Raw genomic sequence first — 19673 nt, 5'->3', positions numbered from 1 at the left:
CCCGCGGGTGGAGGGGACCCAGGAGCAAATCCCTCTCCCCATGTGGTAGATACCAGCTGTATTACATAGCCGGCATCTGTGTCTATCACCACAGGCCAGAGCTGAACTCCAATCACTGCTGTTAACCATTTACATGCTGCTGTCAGTCTCTGACATTGGCATTTAAATGACGTTGTTGTGCGGCACCAATGGGTTCTCATGGCAGCCACGCACCTGACCTCTCATACAGCCAAATCAGATCTCCTGCTTTGCGCTGAGGAGAGGCAAAACCCCGAAACACATATTTGCAATTTTAGATTCTGGCTTTTATCCGAAGTCATGCAGCCAAGCTCGTTAAGGATATGGTCCATACTGACTTTTAAGATCGCTACTTTCAATAGGCAGCACCGAGTTCTACTCCTCTTCCTCTCTAAAGAAGCAATTTGCATATGAAAATATTAACAAACACCTACTCACCTTCCACGCCCCACATGTCCCCTGTACTGCTGACCCACTCCCTCGTCAGTCTTGTCTCCTTTATTTTGGAAATTGATTGGCTGTGGCAGTCAGGCGCCGACAATGCCAGAAGATAAGGAGATGAGACCGTCAGGGGACCCAGCCAGCAGGAGAGGGTCGTGGAGGGGGATCAGCAGGTGTTTTTTTTATATATTTACAAAGCACCTGGGCCACATTTAAAAGATAGAGGTGGCATACCCCTATATCAGCACCATCTGAAGTTCCCGCATACCCTGACTTTGTCCACTTGCCTGTGTTTTCTTCCTGAAGCTGCCAATTATTTCCCTGCTATATAAATAATTTATAGTCATAATTATAATGCACTTCAGGAAATGTTATATTTTAGATCCTCCATGTTCGCTGCCAGTGACAGTAGTTTTCGAGATAACCATTATTAGTTTGTCATACAAGGTGCCCTGAAATATAATTGCATCCTTTAGTATTCTAAAAGCTTAACATGTCTGCAAATGATCCAATTATATGTCCCTCGTTTGGCTCCTGAATGAAGTGTGTTCTCATATGTTCATCTCACTCAATCAAGAGAGCAGGTATTTGCACGTTAATGAAATCTGCTTATTCTGTGAATATACTGGAGCCGTAACTACCTTGAAATCTGTATAAGCAGCATGTGAATGAGCACTTATGACTAGGTACAGATGACGTAGAGTCAGGAGGAGGAGATACATCGTATGTGCAGCCCGTGCACCTCTATGGAGCCCCGCAGAGGCTTGGCGACTAGTGATGAGCGCACGTGCTGGTTACTCAAGTTTGCCCCGGGTGCTCGACTTGTTCGAGTCCCCACTGCCGCATGTTTTGCTGCTGTTAGACAGCCACAAAACATGAGGGATTGCCTGACATACACAGGCAATCAATCCCAGCATATTTTGTGCCGCGGAGACTTGAACATGTCACTTGAACACCCGCGATACTCGGTGCATACCTGAGCACCCGGGGCAAACTCGTCACAATTGCCGACATCTTGCAAAGAAAATAACAGTTCTTCATACTGTCCACTGGTTTGCATCTATTTCCCATTACTTATATGGCACCGACATATTCTACAGCACTGTACACAGAATGTAATAACCCATAAAGCCTAATTTCACAGGAAGCTAAAGGGGTTGTCTGGTAAAAAGTAGTAATTTACTATCCAAAGGATGGTTGACGACTCGTTGATCGGAGGGAGTCCAACCTCTGGGAACCACAGCAATTGGCAGAACAAGACGCTTTAATTTTATTAGACTGGAACGACAGTGGGCATGTGCGAATTGTGCACTTGGTTTTTTACAGTAGCCTCATAGAGAATGAATGGAGGGCTGGGTCGGTCATCCAACCTTTCTCACCATTTTGTAACTGAAGTAAAAATTCCCCAATCGGTGCCTTTTCCAGCTACTAGGCCTACGCCAATCAGTATGTTATCACCTAGCCTGCGTAAAGGTATGCAACTTGTTTTCACTGGACAATCCCTTTAAGTAAATAAAACAACTAATTTGTTTTCTATTTTAAGGATCCGGACAAGCATATTTTTAATCTGCATTAATGATCCATAATTATTCATGTATTGTAGATCCATATTACTTTGACTTTATGCAAATGTGGTATTTTTGCCCGGAAATTTAACACTGATTTAACAGATTTGGTTGTTGATTTTGATTTGCCTCAGATTTCATCCTATGAATTGCAAAGAATGAAATCCACAAAGAATTGACACGCTGCGGATTTCAAAATCAGTTAGCTCAGAATTGAGATATACAGTAGAAAGGTCGTGAGTAGCAAAGCAAAACTCCATTTACAATCAACTTGTCCTATGTACTTTGTAGAACAAACCCAATTATTCTGCTTTCCTTCGGCCGTTTCACTTATTTTGGAATTGTTTGTTTTTAGCACATTCCATTAGTGATCAATACAGTAGTACATTCACTTAGGACCACTCCCACAAGGAGCAAAGCTCTTTTTTTCAGTTACTAATAAATATAAAATTAACGGGGCTGTCCAGTGAAAACAAGTTATCACCTTTCCAATGGATAGGTGATAACTTAGTGATCGGTGGGAGTTTGATCGCAGGAACCCGCACTGATTGGCAGATTTGAGAATTTTCATCACATTCATCCCCATTTCAGATCTGAAATCCAACCTGCTGCTCTAAACTCTATGTGGCTGCCAGGAAAAGATGAGCGCAGCCTGATTGGAAATGAATGGAGTGGCAATGCTGTTCCATTCTAACAAGGATAAAAATTCCCTGCTCTGCCAATCCGTGCAGGTACCGGTAGTCGGACCCCACCAATCAACAACTTATAACCTACCCTATAGATAGGTAATGACTAGTTTCCACCGGACAACCCCTTTAACACTCACAATTTTAAAACATGTCTGTAATGAGGTTGACTTAATCCATTCCTGTTACCATTTTTATTTGACTGAATCTGTAGTGTTAGAAGAATCCCATTGATGCTGGGTCGTGGCCTTGGTCGTAGCTCCTGGTCTGTCTGAGTGTTAAAGAGATTATCCAGCCTTGGGTTTAAAGTCTGTAGTCACTTGATGTGACTGGAGACTTGTGAATCGTCACAGTGCACACTGTCAGGATTATCCAGTTTCGGGAGCTGGTTGGTGAGTGATCACAAGTATACTGTCATGTGTTGACTAGACTTGACTTTAATACAAGTGAATTGAGTGAGGCCAGATACTGCTAGTCGGAATGTGGCCTGAGCATGCATATTGCATACACCATGCCCCCGCCACCGGAGAATCCTGACAGCATGCACATTGCGTGTTGTGAGAATTCACAAGACTGTAGTCACATAGAGACATGTACCCAAGACCAGACAGCCCCTTTAAAGACATGTCAAATGCATACAATGATGTTTCCTGCAAAATTCAAAGATCGTAGACATCTGTAACAAGTCTCTACCTACTATGAAAATGGGGTACCTACAATTTTGTAGATGGTGCGTGAGAACTTTGTACACTTGAATGTTATGTTGGAGGCATCTGCCCTTATACACTTTTATTTACATGTTGCACATAATGTGAATTGTGATGTAATTTAATTGTAACCATATATTTTTCTCGACTTTACAGGGTTGGTTAAACTAGGTGTTCACTGTATAACTGGACAGAAAGTGGCAATAAAGATTGTAAACCGAGAAAAGCTTTCAGAGTCTGTTTTAATGAAGGTAAGAGCACGATATACTTACCAATAATTATTCTTATAAATTCAAGATTTTTTCATCTTTCGAAGTAGCAATAAAAGTCAAGTTTGCTGTATGGCTAGAACTATGTCGGAGCAGATGGTTATGGCCACTTTGCAACACAATCTTTAATGTAGAAACCAATAAGAGTCAAATTCTCAAGCCTCACAGAAGACTTATTCTGTCATTTTCGCCTTATCCCAGCATGTTTGCTCATCACTAATTTTGACGCTTCATGTTTCCAAAAAAATGCAAGTAACCTCTTTTACTTAACGGGTGCAGAAAATCTGCAACATCAAAAACTCACCAAAACGTCATCGTGGGAGCGTAGCGTCATAGGTAAACTAGGTAACTTATTTTTTTTTTTTATTGCATATGAATGTATTTTCTTACATGCATTTTCATCACATATTTTATCGCATTTTTTGTCTCTTGTTGGTGTGTCATGGTTTTTTTAAATACTTCTTAGTATTTGCCTTTGACAAAACTATTGATACAGTCCATGCAGACTCATCGAATGCAAGATCCGCAGATAAAACTCGGCGTTTCCACAAAAGAAATTGACATGTTGCGGATTTCAAATACATATCACACATCCTTAAAATCACATGGCATAGGAACAAAAATAAGGTGATGTGACTTTTTGGCCATAATAGTCCTTTTTCAGGACAGAAATACAGATAATAAAAATCCAGCCATCCTTTTTTTAAAGCAGCTATTAATAATTTACAGTTTCCTATGTTACAGGACTGCAATGTATCCATAAAAATCAGATGCTAGACTGTGGTTCCGTATGGCATCCAATTTTTTTCACGAAATTGTAATACCGGCCGACACCCTCGCTGAGGGTTGTTTCCATATCCCTGGACATTGCAGAAAAATGGGGATCCTGGCTGGGTGTGTGTGCTTTTACCGCTTAACATGGCAGGCTACGACCCCACGGAGTGGAGATAAATGAGAAACCAGAGTTCAAAAATAGACTTTACTAAGCAAACTGGTGAAACATACAGTATATACATCAGATAGCCAGCACAACACTTAAACACATGTTCCCTTGTGAAGGCCTCACACACCTAGATGTGTCGCTATGACCCATCACAACTATTCTAAGCTTCCAATTGATGTGTGCCACACGCTCCTTGGGGTCATCTTCATAACTGATCAATTCCCGTAAGGAGAACACATGTCCCAACCGGACCTTTTTTCTCTATGACCCACAAGTCTGACTACACTTCTACTACTTATCTAGTGTAGATAACGCTTGCTGTAGGCCCCCACTTGTGGTCCTTCTGCCACTTTATTCTTGTTCACACTAGAACTTGCTACCCAAATATGATCTCCCTTCTTCACACCAACACCCTTTTCAATGCAGATCTGCTGGACCATAGGTCCTTCCCTTTTCAATATTTTCCACTCCCTGCCTAAAAACCAGGAAACTGAATTTCCTATGCCTACTTAAGTCCTCCCTTCTTAACCCCTTCATGACCCAGCCCATTTTGACCTTAATGACCTGGCCATTTTTTGCAATTCTGACCAGTGTCCCTTTATGAGATAATAACTCAGCAACGCTTCAACGGATCCTAGCGGTTCTGAGATTGTTTTTTCGTGACATATTGGGCTTCATGTTAGTGGTAAATTTAGGTCGATAATTTCTGCGTTTATTTGTGAAAAAAACGGAAATGTGGCGAAAATTTAGCAATTTTCACATTTTGAATTTTTATTCTGTTAAACCAGAGAGTTATGTGACACAAAATAGTTAATAAATAACATTTCCCACATGTCTACTTTACATCAGCACAATTTTGGAAACAACATTTTTTTTTGCTAGGATGTTATAAGGGTTAAAATTTGACCAGTGATTTCTCATTTTTACAACAAAATTTACAAAACCATTTTTTTAGGGACCATCTCACATTTGAAGTCAGTTTGAGGGTTCTATATGGCTGAAAATACCCAAAAGTGACACCATTCTAAAAACTTCACCCCTCAAGGTGCTCAAAACCACATTCAAGAAGTTTATTAACCCTTCAGGTGCTTCACAGCAGCAGAAGCAACACGGAAGGAAAAAATGAACATTTAACTTTTTAGTCACAAAAATGATATTTTAGCAACAATTTTGTTATTTTCCCAAGGGTAAAAGGAGAAACTGGACCACGAAAGTTGTTGTCCAATTTGTCCTGAGTATGCTGATACCTCATATGTGGGGGTAAACCATTGATTGGGTGCACGGGCAGGGCTCGGAAGGGAAGGAGCGCCATTTGACTTTTTGAATGAAAAATTGGCTCCAATCTTTAGCGGACATCATGTCGCGTTTGGAGAGCCCCCGTGTGCCTAAACATTGGAGCTCCCCCATAAGTGACCCCATTTTGGAAACTAGACCCCCCAAGGAGCTTATCTAGATGCATAGTGAGCACTTTAAACCCTCAGGTGCTTCACAAATTGATCCGCAAAAATGAAAAAGTACTTTTTTTTCACAAAAAAATTCATTTTAGCCTCAATTTTTTCATTTTCATATAGGCAACAGGATAAAATGGATCCTAAAATTTGTTGGGCAATTTCTCCTGAGTACGCCGATACCTCATATGTGGGGGTAAACCACTGTTTGGGCGCTCGGCAAGGCTCGGAATGGAAGGCGCGCCATTTGACTTTTTGAATGGAAAATTAGCTCCAATCGTTAGCGGACACCATGTCGCGTTTGGAGAGCCCCTGTGTGCCTAAACATTGGAGCTCCCCCACAAGGGACCCCATTTTGGAAACTAGACACCCCAAGGAACTTATCTAGATGCATAATGAGCACTTTAAACCCCCAGGTGCTTCACATAAGTTTATAACGCAAAGCCGTGAAAATAAAAAATAATTCTTCTTTCCTCAAAAATTATTTTTTAGCGCGGAATTTTTTATTTTCCCAAGGGTAACAGGAGAAATTGGACCCCAAATCTTGGTGTCCAGTTTGTCCTGAGTACGCTGATACCCCATATGTGGGTGTAAACCACAGTTTGGGCACATGCTGGGGCTCGGAAGTGAAGTAGTGACATTTTGAAATGCAGACTTTGATGGAATGCTCTGCGGGCGTCACGTTGCGTTTGCAGAGCCCCTGATGTGCCTAATCAGTAGAAACCCCCCACAAGTGACCCCATTTTGGAAACTAGACCCCCAAAGGAACTTATCTAGATGTGTGGTGAGCACTTTGAACCCCCAACTGCTTCACAGAAGTTTATAATGCAGAGCCGTGAAAATAAAAAATCATTTTTCTTTCCTCAAAAATAATTTTTTAGCCCGCAATTTTTTATTTTCCCAAGGGTTACAGGAGAAATTTGACCCCAAAAGTTGTTGTCCAGTATCTCCTGAGTATGCTGGTACCCCATATGTGGGGGTAAACCACTGTTTGGGCACACGTCTGGGCTCGGAAGGGAGATAGCACCATTTGACTTTTTCAATGCAAGATTGGTTGGAATTAATGGTGGCGCCATGTCGCGTTTGGAGACTCCCTGATGTGCCTAAACAGTGGAAACCCCTCAATTCTAACTCAAACACTAATCCCAACACACCCCTAACCCTAATCCCAACCCTAACCACAACCCTAACAGCATCACACCCCTAACCCTAGTCTTAACCCTAATTCCAACCCTAACTCTAATTCCAACCCTAACCCTAAGGCTATGTGCCCACATTGCGGATTTGTGTGCGGATTTTTCGGCACTGTTGTGAAAAATCTGCAGGTAAAACGCACTGCGCTTTACCTACGGATTTACCGCGGATTTCCAGTGTTTTTTGTGTGGATTTCACCTGCGGATTCCTATTATGGAGCAGGGGTAAGCCGCTGCGGAATCCGCACAAAGAATTGACATGCTGCGGAAAATACAACGCAGCGTTTCCGCGCTGTATTTTCCGCACCATGGGCACAGCGGATTTCATTTTTCATAGGTTTACGTGGTACTGTAAACGTGATGGAAAACTGCTACGAATCCGCAGCGACCAATCCGCTGTGGATCCGCAGCCAAATCCGCACCGTGTGCACATAGCCTAATTCTAACCCTAATTCCAACCCTAGCCCTAATTCTAACCCTAATTGTAACCCTAATTCTAACCCTAATTCTAACCCTAGCCCTAAGTGCAACCCTAGCCCTAAGTGCAACCCTAGCCCTAAGTGCAACCCTATCCCTAAGTGCAACCATAAGTGCAACCCTATCCCTAAGTGCAACCCTAAGTGCAACCCTAAGTGCAACCCTATCCCTAAGTGCAACCCTAAGTGCAACCCTATCCCTAAGTGCAACCCTATCCCTAAGTGCAACCCTATCCCTAACCCTACCCCTACCCCTAACGGAAAAACAAAAATAAATATATTTTCTGTATTTTATTATTGGCCCTACCTATGGGGGTGATAAAGGGGGGGGTTTATTTACTATTTTTTTTATTTTGATCGCTGTGATAGAACTTATCACAGCGATCAAAATGTACAGGGAACGAATCTGCCGGCCGGCAGATTCGGCGGGCGCACTGTGCATGCGCCCGCCATTTTCCAAGATGGCGGCGCCCATGCGAGAAGACGGAGGACACCGGGAGGGACACCAGGACTAGGTAAGTATGGGGGGGTGCGATCGGACAGCGGGGGGGGGGGGCGGAGGGGAGGACGGGGGAGGGGCGGAGGGGAGAGGAAGGCGCTTAGGACAGGACGGAGGAGTAGGAAACACTGACGGCGGCTGCAGATCGCCGCCGCCAGTCGGTAGGGGGGCCAGATCGGGGTCTCCAGCCATGGCCGGTGCTATTGCAGCATCGGCCATGGCTGGATTGTAATATTTCACCAATTTTCATAGGTGAAATATTACAGATTGCTCTGATTGGCTGTTTCACTTTCAACAGCCAATCAGAGCGATCGTAGCCACGGGGGGGCGAAGCCACCCCCCCTGGGCTGTAGCACCACTCCCCCTGTCCCTGCATGTCGGGTGAAATTGGAGTTAACCCTTTCACCCGGCCTGCAGGGACGCGATCCGGCCATGACGCATATGCTGCGTCACAGGTCGGATTGGCACCGGTTTTCATGACGCATACGCTGCGTCAAAGGTCGGGAAGGGGTTAAGCCGGTTAGCCCAGCCCACTGGTTAGCTAAGTGCTACAGGCAATAAAAGAGATAAAACATTCAAAACCTGGCAATGCATTATATCACTAGAAGATCGTCAAAGGGGGGAGGAATGTCGACGGCTTCTCCACTCTTTACACACTAATAGACTTAAATGGACAAATTTCATTTGATTTATGGAAACTAATAGATGCTGCGATATATTTCACAAGCAGATTTAGTAAGTGAAGAAAATCGCTCATCTGCACTGCCCCATTGAATAACGTTGGCACAAGTGCCATTTTTTTTTCATGAATAGTACGCAGACCGAAAATATGGTTGTGGGAACGATCCCTAAGACTCATAGGAAGCTTGGAAATTCTGACTACATATGAGCTCATCTAGAACTCATCTGTTAAAACTACGTGTTCATACATTTGGATATAGCTTACAGTATATATGCCACAGTTGCAGGGGGCCTGTAAACATATCTTGAATGGTAATCTGACCCTCATTTAACCAGAAATGGCTTATAAAAAGGTGTCTCATTATCAAGGTGTCACACAAGAAACATCTCAGGATGGGTAAAACCAGTGAGCTGTCTCAAGACCTTTGCAACCTTATTGTTGCAAAACATACTGATGACCTTGGTTACAGAAACATTTATAAACTACTGAAGCTTCCAGTGAGCATTGTTGGGGTTATAATCTGGAAGTGGAGAGGACATCATTTCACCACAAACCGCACATGACCTGGTGTTCCTGCAAGAGTGAGAGAGGAGTGAAAACAATTATCAGAAGAGTTGTCAAAGAGCCAAGGACCACCTGTGGAGAGCCACAGAAATACATGGAATCAGCAGGTATAATTGTTACAAAGAAAACCTGTAATTCACTCAAACTCCATAGCCTGTATGGACACTCACTATGCATGATGTAATGGGTACACGTGACTCATGACCGCCTTTGCCGACCTAAAATGCCCACCATTAATTACTTAATGATTTTCGACCTAGAGGAAAAATACCCTATTGATACATACAACCCCAAATAAAGACATTAAACCAAATTTGAATTAAATGGCCACAGCAGCCTTTTATTAAACATCAAATACAACAATTCAACAATATCCCCCCAGGGAGTGGTGGTCCTCAAAGCCTCAAAGTAAACCTTGCAGATATGCAAATTATGTACCTTGGCCTCCAGGCTTAGTCTTACCTCCAGCCGCTATGCACCAGCTTGGAGGCAGATAGTGACCAACCCGGCCAAACCAACCGATTACCAAACCCTTTAATCAGCCCTTCCACGGGCTGATCTACCACATCCACTCCCAATCCACTCAGGGGGAGTCCAGGACCACTAGAGATCCCCTCTACAATCTGCCATTCCCCCTTTTCACCAACTTCGAGGACCTCCCTCCCCCGCCTTACTGCTATGACAAAATTATTCCTTCCCTCTGTCAATCCCTTCACTGGCTCCCCATTGCCCAGAGACTCCAGTACAAAACCATCCACAACCTTTCTCCTCCATACATCTGTGACCTCGTCTCCCGGTACTTACCTACACGCAACCTCCGATCCTCACAAGATCTCCTTCTCTACTCCCCTCTTATATCCTCTTCCCACAATCGTATACAAGATTTCTCTCACGTATGACCCCTACTCTGGAACCCTCTACCACAACACATCAGACTCTCGCCTACCATCGAAACTTTCTAAAAGAGCCTGAAGACCCACCTTTTCTGACAATCCTACAACCTGTAGTAACCACCGATCGACCAAACCGCTGCATGACCAGCCCTATCCTCGCCTACTGTATACTCACCCATCCCTTGTAGATTGTGAGCCTTCGCGGGCAGGGTCCTCTCTCCTCCTGTACCAGTTATGACTAGTGTTGAGCATTCCGATACCGCAAGTATCGGAAACTCTCCTTCAGGCCCTGGGATCCATATTAATGTGTAAAAGAAAGAATTAAAATAAAAAATATTGCTATACTCACCTCTCCGACGCAGCCTGGACCTCACCGAGGCACCCGGCAGCGTTCTTTGCTTAAAATGCGCGCGTTTACTTCCTTCCGTGACGTCACAGCTTGTGATTGGTCGCGTGCCGCCCATGTGGCCGCGACGCGACCAATCACAGCAAGCCGTGACGTAATTTTCAGGTCCTCAATGCCTAATTCTAGGCATTCAGGATTTTAAAATTACGTTCCGGCTTCTGATTGCTCGCTTCGCGGTCACATGGGCGACGCGACCAATCACAAGCCGTGATGTCACGGGAGGCAGGAGACGCGCGCATTTTAAAATTACGTCACGGCTTGTGATTGGTTGCGTGCCGCCCATGTGACCGCGACGCGACCAATCACAGCAAGCCGTGACGTAATTTCAGGTCCTGAATGCCCAATTCTGCATTCAGGACCTGAAAATTACGTCACGGCTTGCTGTGATTGGTCGCGTCGCGGTCACATGGGCGGCACGCAACCAATCACAAGCCGTGACGTAATTTTAAAATGCGCGCGTCTCCTGCCTCCCGTGACGTCACGGCTTGTGATTGGTCGCGTCGCCCATGTGACCGCGACGCGACCAATCAGAAGCCGGAACGTAATTTTAAAATCCTGAATGCCTAGAATTAGGCATTGACGACCTGAAAATTACGTCACGGCTTGCTGTGATTGGTCGCGTCGCGGCCACATGGGCGGCACGCGACCAATCACAAGCCGTGACGTCACGGAAGGAAGTAAACGCGCGCATTTTAAGCAAAGAACGCTGCCGGTTCCCTCGGTGAGGTCCAGGCTGCGTCGGAGAGGTGAGTATAGCAATATTTTTTATTTTAATTCTTTCTTTTACACATTAATATGGATCCCAGGGCCTGAAGGAGAGTTTCCTCTCCTTCAGACCCTGGGAACCATCAGGGATACCGTCCGATACTTGAGTCCCATTGACTTGTATTGGTATCGGGTATCGGTATCGGATTAGATCCGATACTTTGCCGGTATCGGCCGATACTTTCCGATACCGATACTTTCAAGTATCGGACGGTATCGCTCAACACTAGTTATGACTTGTATTGTTTAAGATTATTGTACTTGTTTTTATTATGTATACTCCTCCTCACATGTAAAGCGCCATGGAATAAATGGTGCTATAACAATAAATAATAATAATAATGATAATAATAAATACCGCTATAAACTGAAAACGAGATAAAAAGGACCCGTCTTCATGGACCAAAAAGGGGTTAGACAAAACTCCGCCCCTCCCCATAAAATTATTGACACACAAAACCAGGCACAATGGGGAACCCCCTACCTTGAATAACACCACTTTACACCCTTTTCCTTGAACATCTGTTTTGGAAAATCGAAGACGAATTACCACCCTATCACTATATGCGCCCACGTCTTCCATCAACGAACGCCCTTTGGTTGACATAGAGGGACTGACCAATTACCCTAAATGAAAAGCTCCAAAAAACAGTAACGCAAAGGCCGCCTTAAAGAGATTCACCTCCCATTTTGATAAACACACAGATGGTAGCTGATTAACCAAAATTAGTAATACCTCGTATGAAACCGGGCGTCTTTTATCCATCACCGACCATCCCTTTCTCCACCCTTTCAACATTTTGATCACCAAAAAGGATTTCGTAACATCTCTGAGGCCCCGGGCTTTAAAACCAAAGGCGAGGCCTGCAAGTAGCTTATTCAATTTTGACACGGACCAACCCATTTCTTTACAATGCCCGATCAACAATAGCAATCTGCTCTCGTCCTGCAGTCCCGCGCCTAAAGAAACCAACCAATCTTCCCAAATACCCCATGCCTGTTGATACTGCCTCCAAGACCTGACCGATAAAGAATTCTGAAACAAATGATCTACTGCCCGCCAGGAAGACTCCACAATTCCGCTGGGCATTCCAGGCCTGTTGCCTCCGCTTGAGGTACCAACTCTCGAAAACGGTCTCCCTGCAGATGAGAAAGAGCAACAGTGACAGGGTTAGAAGCCATTGGCCTGACTTCCGCCACAATCCACAAATTCAAAGATAACCCCAAAAACACCAAGTGCTGTAAAATTGTTACCACCGCCGGTGAATCTGCTGACAATGAATTTATCGCAACAGCCACCGCGTCCGATGCTCACGGAAAACGGATCTTCCTGTCTTGCTATCTCTCGCCCCATAACGACAATGCAACAACGATAGGAAACAAATGGAGCAGAACCCGATTTGCCAACCAACCCTGCTCCCTCCAGAAACCAGGCCATTCAGCTAACAACCAGCTGCCCCGAAAAAACAAACCAAAACCACGATCGTCCACAACGGCAATGATGAAACCCAAAGCATCCGAATTCACTACCGGTTTGATCCAGATAGATTTTCCATTATAATTCTCCAAAAAATTTGCCCATACTGCATCCTCCCGCAATTCCTTCCTTAGTCTGATAATATGAACCGGAGATCTAATGCCCTTGGTTGCAAACGACAACCTTCGACAAAATGCCCTTCCCATCGGCATGATACGGCAAGCGAAATTCAGCTTGCCCAGCAAAGATTGTACCTCCCTCAGCCTCAAATTTTTAGCGCTACATGTCCTTGACACCTCTTAGCTCAAAGCGTTAACCTTTTCGTCAGGCAACCTGCACACCATTTCTATGGTATCAATTTTGATCCCCAAAAAACTCAGAACGGTAACTGGTCCCACTGTCTTATCCGCAGCTAAAGGAACTCCAAAACTCTTAGACACTCTCTCCATTGTATGTAATAACACTGAGCAATCAGAACTTTGAGCCGGGCCTATCAACAGGAAATCATCCAGATAGTGAATGCACGATTTCAGGCCTGACATGTCTTTGACTACCCATTCCAAAAATGTACTAAAAGTTTCGAAGTAGGAAAGAGAACAACCCATAGGGAGACTACGATCAACGAAAAAACCTCCGTCCCAATAGCAACCCAGTAGATGCATACTATCCGGGTGAACAGGCAGTAGCCTAAACGCCACTTCGATATCTGTTTTCGCCAACAATGCACCACCACCACACAAACGAACCCAATCCATAGCCGCATAGAATGAGGTATAAATCACCGAACACAACTGAGCATCAATTCCGTCATTTACCGAACACCTTTTCGGAAAGGACAAGTGATGTATCAATCTGAATTTATTGGGTTCCTTTTTTGGAACTACGCCCAACGAGGAAACCCTCAAATTGTGTACGGGAGCCTCTGGGAATGGGCCAGCCATCCTACCAAGTTTTACTTCACTTTCCAATTTTTTAGCAACCACATCAGGAAATTGCAAAGCTGATTTCAATTTTTTTGTGGAAAAATTACGTGCTGAATCAACAAATGGAATACGAAAACCATCCCTAAAACCCTCTTCCAGCAAAGCCGCCGCTGCCGTATCAGGGTACCTATTTAGAAATGGCATCATCACGTCCAGACAAATTGGTATCATTCCTTTTTTCAGGCCCATCTCAGCCTTTTTGTCTGCTACCCTTGAAACATTTGGATGACCCATGCGTTCCCCCACAAGATGCGCATTCGTGTTTGAATTTGCATTTTCCTCCAAATTTACATAACCCTTCACTGAATGCAAAGCACAGTCCTCTCTGCATTGCCGCTGAGTGTCCCGACTGTCCTGAACCCCCAGCGCTTCCATGAAAAGACTGGCTACCAGACCCGAAGCGTGATGGAACCATCACCTTCATCCATAGAGCTATATCTTTGTGATCCCACCGAATGCTAGGCCTAATCGCCTTACGTTGCCGGAATTGCTCATCGTATCTGAGCCAACCTTGTCCCCCATAAACCCGATAAGCTTCCCCTATGGCATCCATATAACAAAAAAGACCCGAGCAATTCTCAGGGGACCTCTCACCAAATACACTGGCCAAAATGGCGAATGCCTGCAGCCAATTAGAAAAGGTGCTGGGAATCAACCTTTACCGCCTCTTTTCCTCATACTCCTTTTTTGAATCATCTTTTCGAAGTCTATCTAAATGAAAACGCTCCAATGGTAATAAGGAAAATATTTCCACGTATTCTCCTTTCCATATTTTTTCCTCGTTTCACTTTTTAAGTGTGCCCCCAATGGGCCCTCGAAACAAACATATACCTCCCCCCGCGCCGCATCATCTAGCCGCATTGAGGTATCCTTTTCTGCCTCCCCTGCCTGACTAGCAATAGATATGCTAGCCGAAGGTGCAATAGCACTCGGCACTGCGGCATCATTCCTCGTGTTCTCTGACAACATGCCCCGTGAGCTAACACTACTGAACCCCCCAGGGGACCCCCTAAACCCAGAATTTCACCTTGATTCCCAAGCCATGCAGGAGATGGAGAAGTCCCTATGTGCATACCCCCAGACCCCATAGTGAAGCCAGATCTCTAAGCCCGTGCATCATAAGACTTAACCCCCCCAACTCCCCCCATATACACATCCCGACTACCACCGACAGAGGAAGTTAACATAGGGGTACAAGAGAAAAATGGATCATTCTCACCTAGCTGCCTGAGCGCTGTGGACCCGGCAGCCGAAGGTCCTGGGCTCCCTTCCCGCTGGTCTCCAGTTAGGTCAGACAGCCGACTGCCATCCTGTGATATCCCGTCTGAAAGTGCAGGGGCCCCTGCTGCCGACGCAGTCGCTGTACCGGTGCCCAGGCCAGCATAGCGCTGCCCGTGCTGGGAATCGCTGCTTAAATCAACCGTATCATGGCCAGACCTGCTCACCAGACTCAGCCCCGGCCTGCACTGGCTAGAGAAGCTCGGCCCTCCGGATCCCTCCCTGTCCCAGGCAGAGCGCTGCTGACTGGGCCGGCAGGTCGCCGCCCACTGCATGCCCCACGCCGAGAAGCCTGGGAATAAGGCCGCCGTCTCCTGGATCCGCCTGATCCTCCGCACCAAGCAGGCTCACCTGAGCTGATGTAGCCTTCCGTTCCCACTTCGGACACCCTGTGAGTACCAAGGATAAATTTAATACACCGCACACTCTAGGGGTATAATCTGTGACAAACTCAGAATTAATTGAAGTGCCATAAGTTTATTATTCAACAATGCGGAAGGCGACCAGAAGTCAAAACTGACAACGTTTCGACTCTTCCCGAGTCTTTATCAAAGGTCGCTGAAAAGAACAAAACATATATAAACAACTGTACAGAAAGCATATACAATAGACGTTACATTCCATAGTGTGGTACACCAAGCCCAAAGTAGGGAAGAAAAATATACATATATATACATATATACAGAACATAGCATAATACAGGTATTATATCTTGTCCCGGGTGAAAGAAAGATAATTCCTTAGTGAGTAGGATCATGGTTCTGTGTAAGCCGAAGATGGACTCATGCAGATTGGAGGACGAGGGACCCAAGAAAGTACCAAACCGAAGATTACCTTAGCAAGGTGAATAAAGGGATAGCATGAATGGTATCCTTGTGGCTCATAGAGTATCTATAAAGGATAGAAAATGTTAGTAGGGACCGTATATAAGACACAACTATAGTCTTAGTAATAGAAAAGGTTTACCTCATAGACTATAATGATAATAACATGTAGGTGGTCTTTGGCTTATTGTGTCGCAAAAGTAATCTGTTGAGGATACACATGGCAAGGAAAATAATGGGGGGGATCAATACTATGGTAGGACACACAAAATAAGAGGTGCTTATAGGTAATGGTATGTGAAGTTACCTGGCAATGCTGGTGGGCAAGAGAATGATCGATTCTTATGCAGTGTGCTAGTAACGCAGGCCTAAATTTATCCTGTTAAGCTGCAAATGGAACCTAATTATAATGCATAGGGTTAAAGTGTGTACAGGGAAGGGCACAGGTAGAAAGACATATTAGGTAGTGCCATGCAATGTTACCTGGCAATGTTTGTAAGCACCAAGGACGTTAGCCTTGTAAGTTATGCTGCCAGCATAACCCGGTCCTGTAGTGTCACAGGAAAAGTCTGGTATAGAGATATATGGTTACAGTGTGTAGGGGTAGTAAAAGGGGGGGGGGGGAAGAAACAGCAGTACTAGACTGTTACCTGGCAATGATGGTGTGCAGCTAGCATTTGTTGTAACAAGGCCGTATGCGGGAGATCTCTGCAAGGGGATAATATGCGTTATCCACTCTGTCATCTGGCTCTCTCAGCCAGGGGTGTAGATGATGCAAGCCAAGTGGCTGCATCCGCAGTGGTGGATCAGGGTATTTACCTGGTGGTAGTGGGGTATGAGCGGCGCTCCTGCGCCCTGCTTCCTGGCACGTGGTGTGTATGGCGTCCCGGCCCTGCTATTTAAACACGGCGGGACCCGCGGTACCGGAAGTGCGTCATCCGGTACCGGAAGTCCCGCCGCTGTTGTGTAAAGTATGGTGCGCATGCGCGGGCGTCATCAGGGAGATGGAACGCTGTGGATTCACAGCGATAGTGGCGCCTGCGCTGTGCGGTAACTGAGAAGCCCGCTGTTTGGTATAAGTGGTTTAGTTCGCATGTATGGGCACTAACAGAGTGAACGCTGTACACTACAGAAAAAATGGTGTCAGCGCTAATGGGTGAACTAATGGTTTTCCATTGTGGAGTGTGTGTGTCCCATAGGTATCCTTGACAGATGAGCCATTAACTCTTGAATATGGCTATAAAGGGGGAACCTACTAGTAAACCTTACAGGTTACCCGTTCTATTTAAGTCATGACCAAAAAATAAAAATAAAAAATAGAAAATAAAAAATAATGATGAAAATGAAAAGAAGAATAAAAATAAAAAGTGGAAAATGAACTTTAAAATGAAAATGAAATTTATTATCGAAAATGTTTCAAGGCCCCAAAGGAACAAAAAAAGGGGGGGGGGGGAAATAGAATAGAGCAATGAAAAATGAAGAAATAAATAAATAAAAAAATAGTAATAAAAAAATAATAAAGGGGGCAATGAAAAATTAATAATGAGAAAATAATAATAAGGATACAGCTAAACAAATGGAAAATAAAAGTAAAAAAATAAAAAAGGAAATGAAAAATAAAAAATGTAACTCAAAATTAAAAAGTAAAAAATAAAAAATAATAAATAATAAGAGGTGACACAAAGTCAACCTAGGGGAGGAGGAGTTAGTCATACCGGATTATGGATAGACTCACCACCATGATCAGCGGGTCTATGGAGAGGGAGAGAAAAAAGACATATTAATATCATGATCAAGGCAACCAGTCAATTTCCCTGTTCAGGCCCTTTGGTGCTAGTGTATCAAGTGTATAGATCCAATACGTCTCTCTTGACCTGAGCAGTTTGATGTGGTCGCCCCCCCGTCTAGGCCTAGGTACCTGCTCTATTACTTGAAATTTGAGTTGCGCTATTGTATGTCTAGCTGCAGCAAAATGGGCAGGTAGGGGGAGCCATGTTTTACCACACCTTATCGTGGATTTATGACTGGCCACCCGGTCTCTCACATGTTGTACCGTCTCACCAACGTACAGAAGGCCACACGGGCACTTGATTAAATACACTACGAAATTGGATTCGCAGGTAAAGAAGCCTCGTATGGGAAAGGATTTACCAGTCCTTGGGTGTGTGATATTGTCTGATCTGATAACGTTGGAGCAAGCAGCGCAATTCAAACAGGGGAACGTGCCGTGACGGCGTGTGCTAAGGAGTTGTTGAGTAAGTTCCCTGCGTGCACTGCCCACATCGGCCCTCACAATCTGATCCTTTATGTTTGGGGGCCGTCTCGTGCTCATCAGTACCGGTGTCTGGAATGAGGGGATATTGGGATAAGCCTTACCCAACAGAGGCCAGTGTCTTCTGATTGCTGAGTGGACTTTTGGCATGAAAGGATGGTGAGTATGTACAAATGGCATGCGCTCTTGTTGTAATCTAGGTAGTTTGTCTTCGTCAGGGGTGTAAGAGAGTACCAGTTCCTGTTCTAAAAGTGCGGATGGGTATTCCCTATCTTTGAACTTCTGTGACATAAGGTCAAGTCTGGTATGACGTATTTCCGGGTCGGATACTATTCTGGACACTCTTTTAAACTGGGAACGGGGGAGGCTGTCCTTGGTGGACCTGGGGTGACAGCTTGAGTATAGTAGTAGGCTGTTACAGTCTGTGGGTTTCGTGTGAAGATCCGTGCTCAGAACCCCCTGATGGTCCTTTAGGACCAGGGTGTCAAGAAAGGCGATCTGTGTGGTACTAAAGTTCATCGTGAACTGTAGTTCTTGAAAAATGGAATTCAGGTATCTGTGGAAGTTATCGAGTGTATCTGGGGTACCTGTCCAGATCATGAAAATATCGTCTATATAGCGGTGGTATTCAATCGCGTACTGTAGAAAAAACTCATTATCATAGACAAAATGTTCCTCAAAAAAGTGCATATAGGCATTAGCGTATGCCGGGGCTACATTTGAGCCCATGGCAGTCCCGCGTGCCTGGACGTAGTAAGTATCCTCATAGAGGAAGTAATTTTCATACAGTACTACCCTTAGTAGGTCAAGGCAGAAATTAATGGAGTTATGAGACATGTCCGACTTATCAAGCAGACTCCTTGTTGCTAGAATGCCCCTATCATGCGAAATGGAGGTATATAGGCTCTGTACATCTAGAGTGACCAGTATACTGGACTCTGGTACTTGTTAAATATTCTTGATTATACCCAAAAATTGGCTTGTGTCTAGAAGAAAAGATCTTGTCCCCTTGACTAGGGGTGTCAAGATTTTTTCTAGGCCGACACCTCCCCTTGCTGCAGGCCCCGCGGTGTTGCTGGATTTCTCCCGGTTCTGCCGCCGCCCTGCTGATCGCGCCGCCAGCCAGAGGGTCCCTAGAGGGGCTCCTGATTCGGCGCCGAGCCCGGGGGTGACTTCGGGGCTCAGGCGCGCCGGAGGCCTGGACCTCCGCGGCTGGCGTCTCTCGGCAGGAACCTGGGCCGGTCCCGTCACCGCCCCGTTGAGAAGGCTGCTTACTGACTGCTG

General features: G+C 45.0%; 1 protein-coding gene across 5 annotated transcripts in view; it reads left to right on the top strand.

The window, feature by feature from the left end:
• The window catches only part of LOC143770189 (serine/threonine-protein kinase BRSK2-like), a 370111-nt gene that overhangs the window by 157951 nt on the left and 192487 nt on the right, over nucleotides 1-19673 (top strand). For all 5 annotated transcript variants that reach the window (XM_077259558.1, XM_077259557.1, XM_077259561.1 and 2 more), the window contains one exon: nucleotides 3574-3668. In XM_077259558.1, coding sequence (XP_077115673.1) covers nucleotides 3574-3668 — 95 coding nt within the window. Of the gene's footprint in view, nucleotides 1-3573; nucleotides 3669-19673 lie in introns of those variants that run through there.

The sequence above is a fragment of the Ranitomeya variabilis genome, chromosome 4, assembly GCF_051348905.1.
Source record: "Ranitomeya variabilis isolate aRanVar5 chromosome 4, aRanVar5.hap1, whole genome shotgun sequence".
NCBI lineage: Eukaryota > Metazoa > Chordata > Amphibia > Anura > Dendrobatidae > Ranitomeya > Ranitomeya variabilis.
The sequence above is the reverse complement of the archived record's forward strand: the minus strand, read 5'-3'. Positions and strand labels throughout refer to the sequence as shown.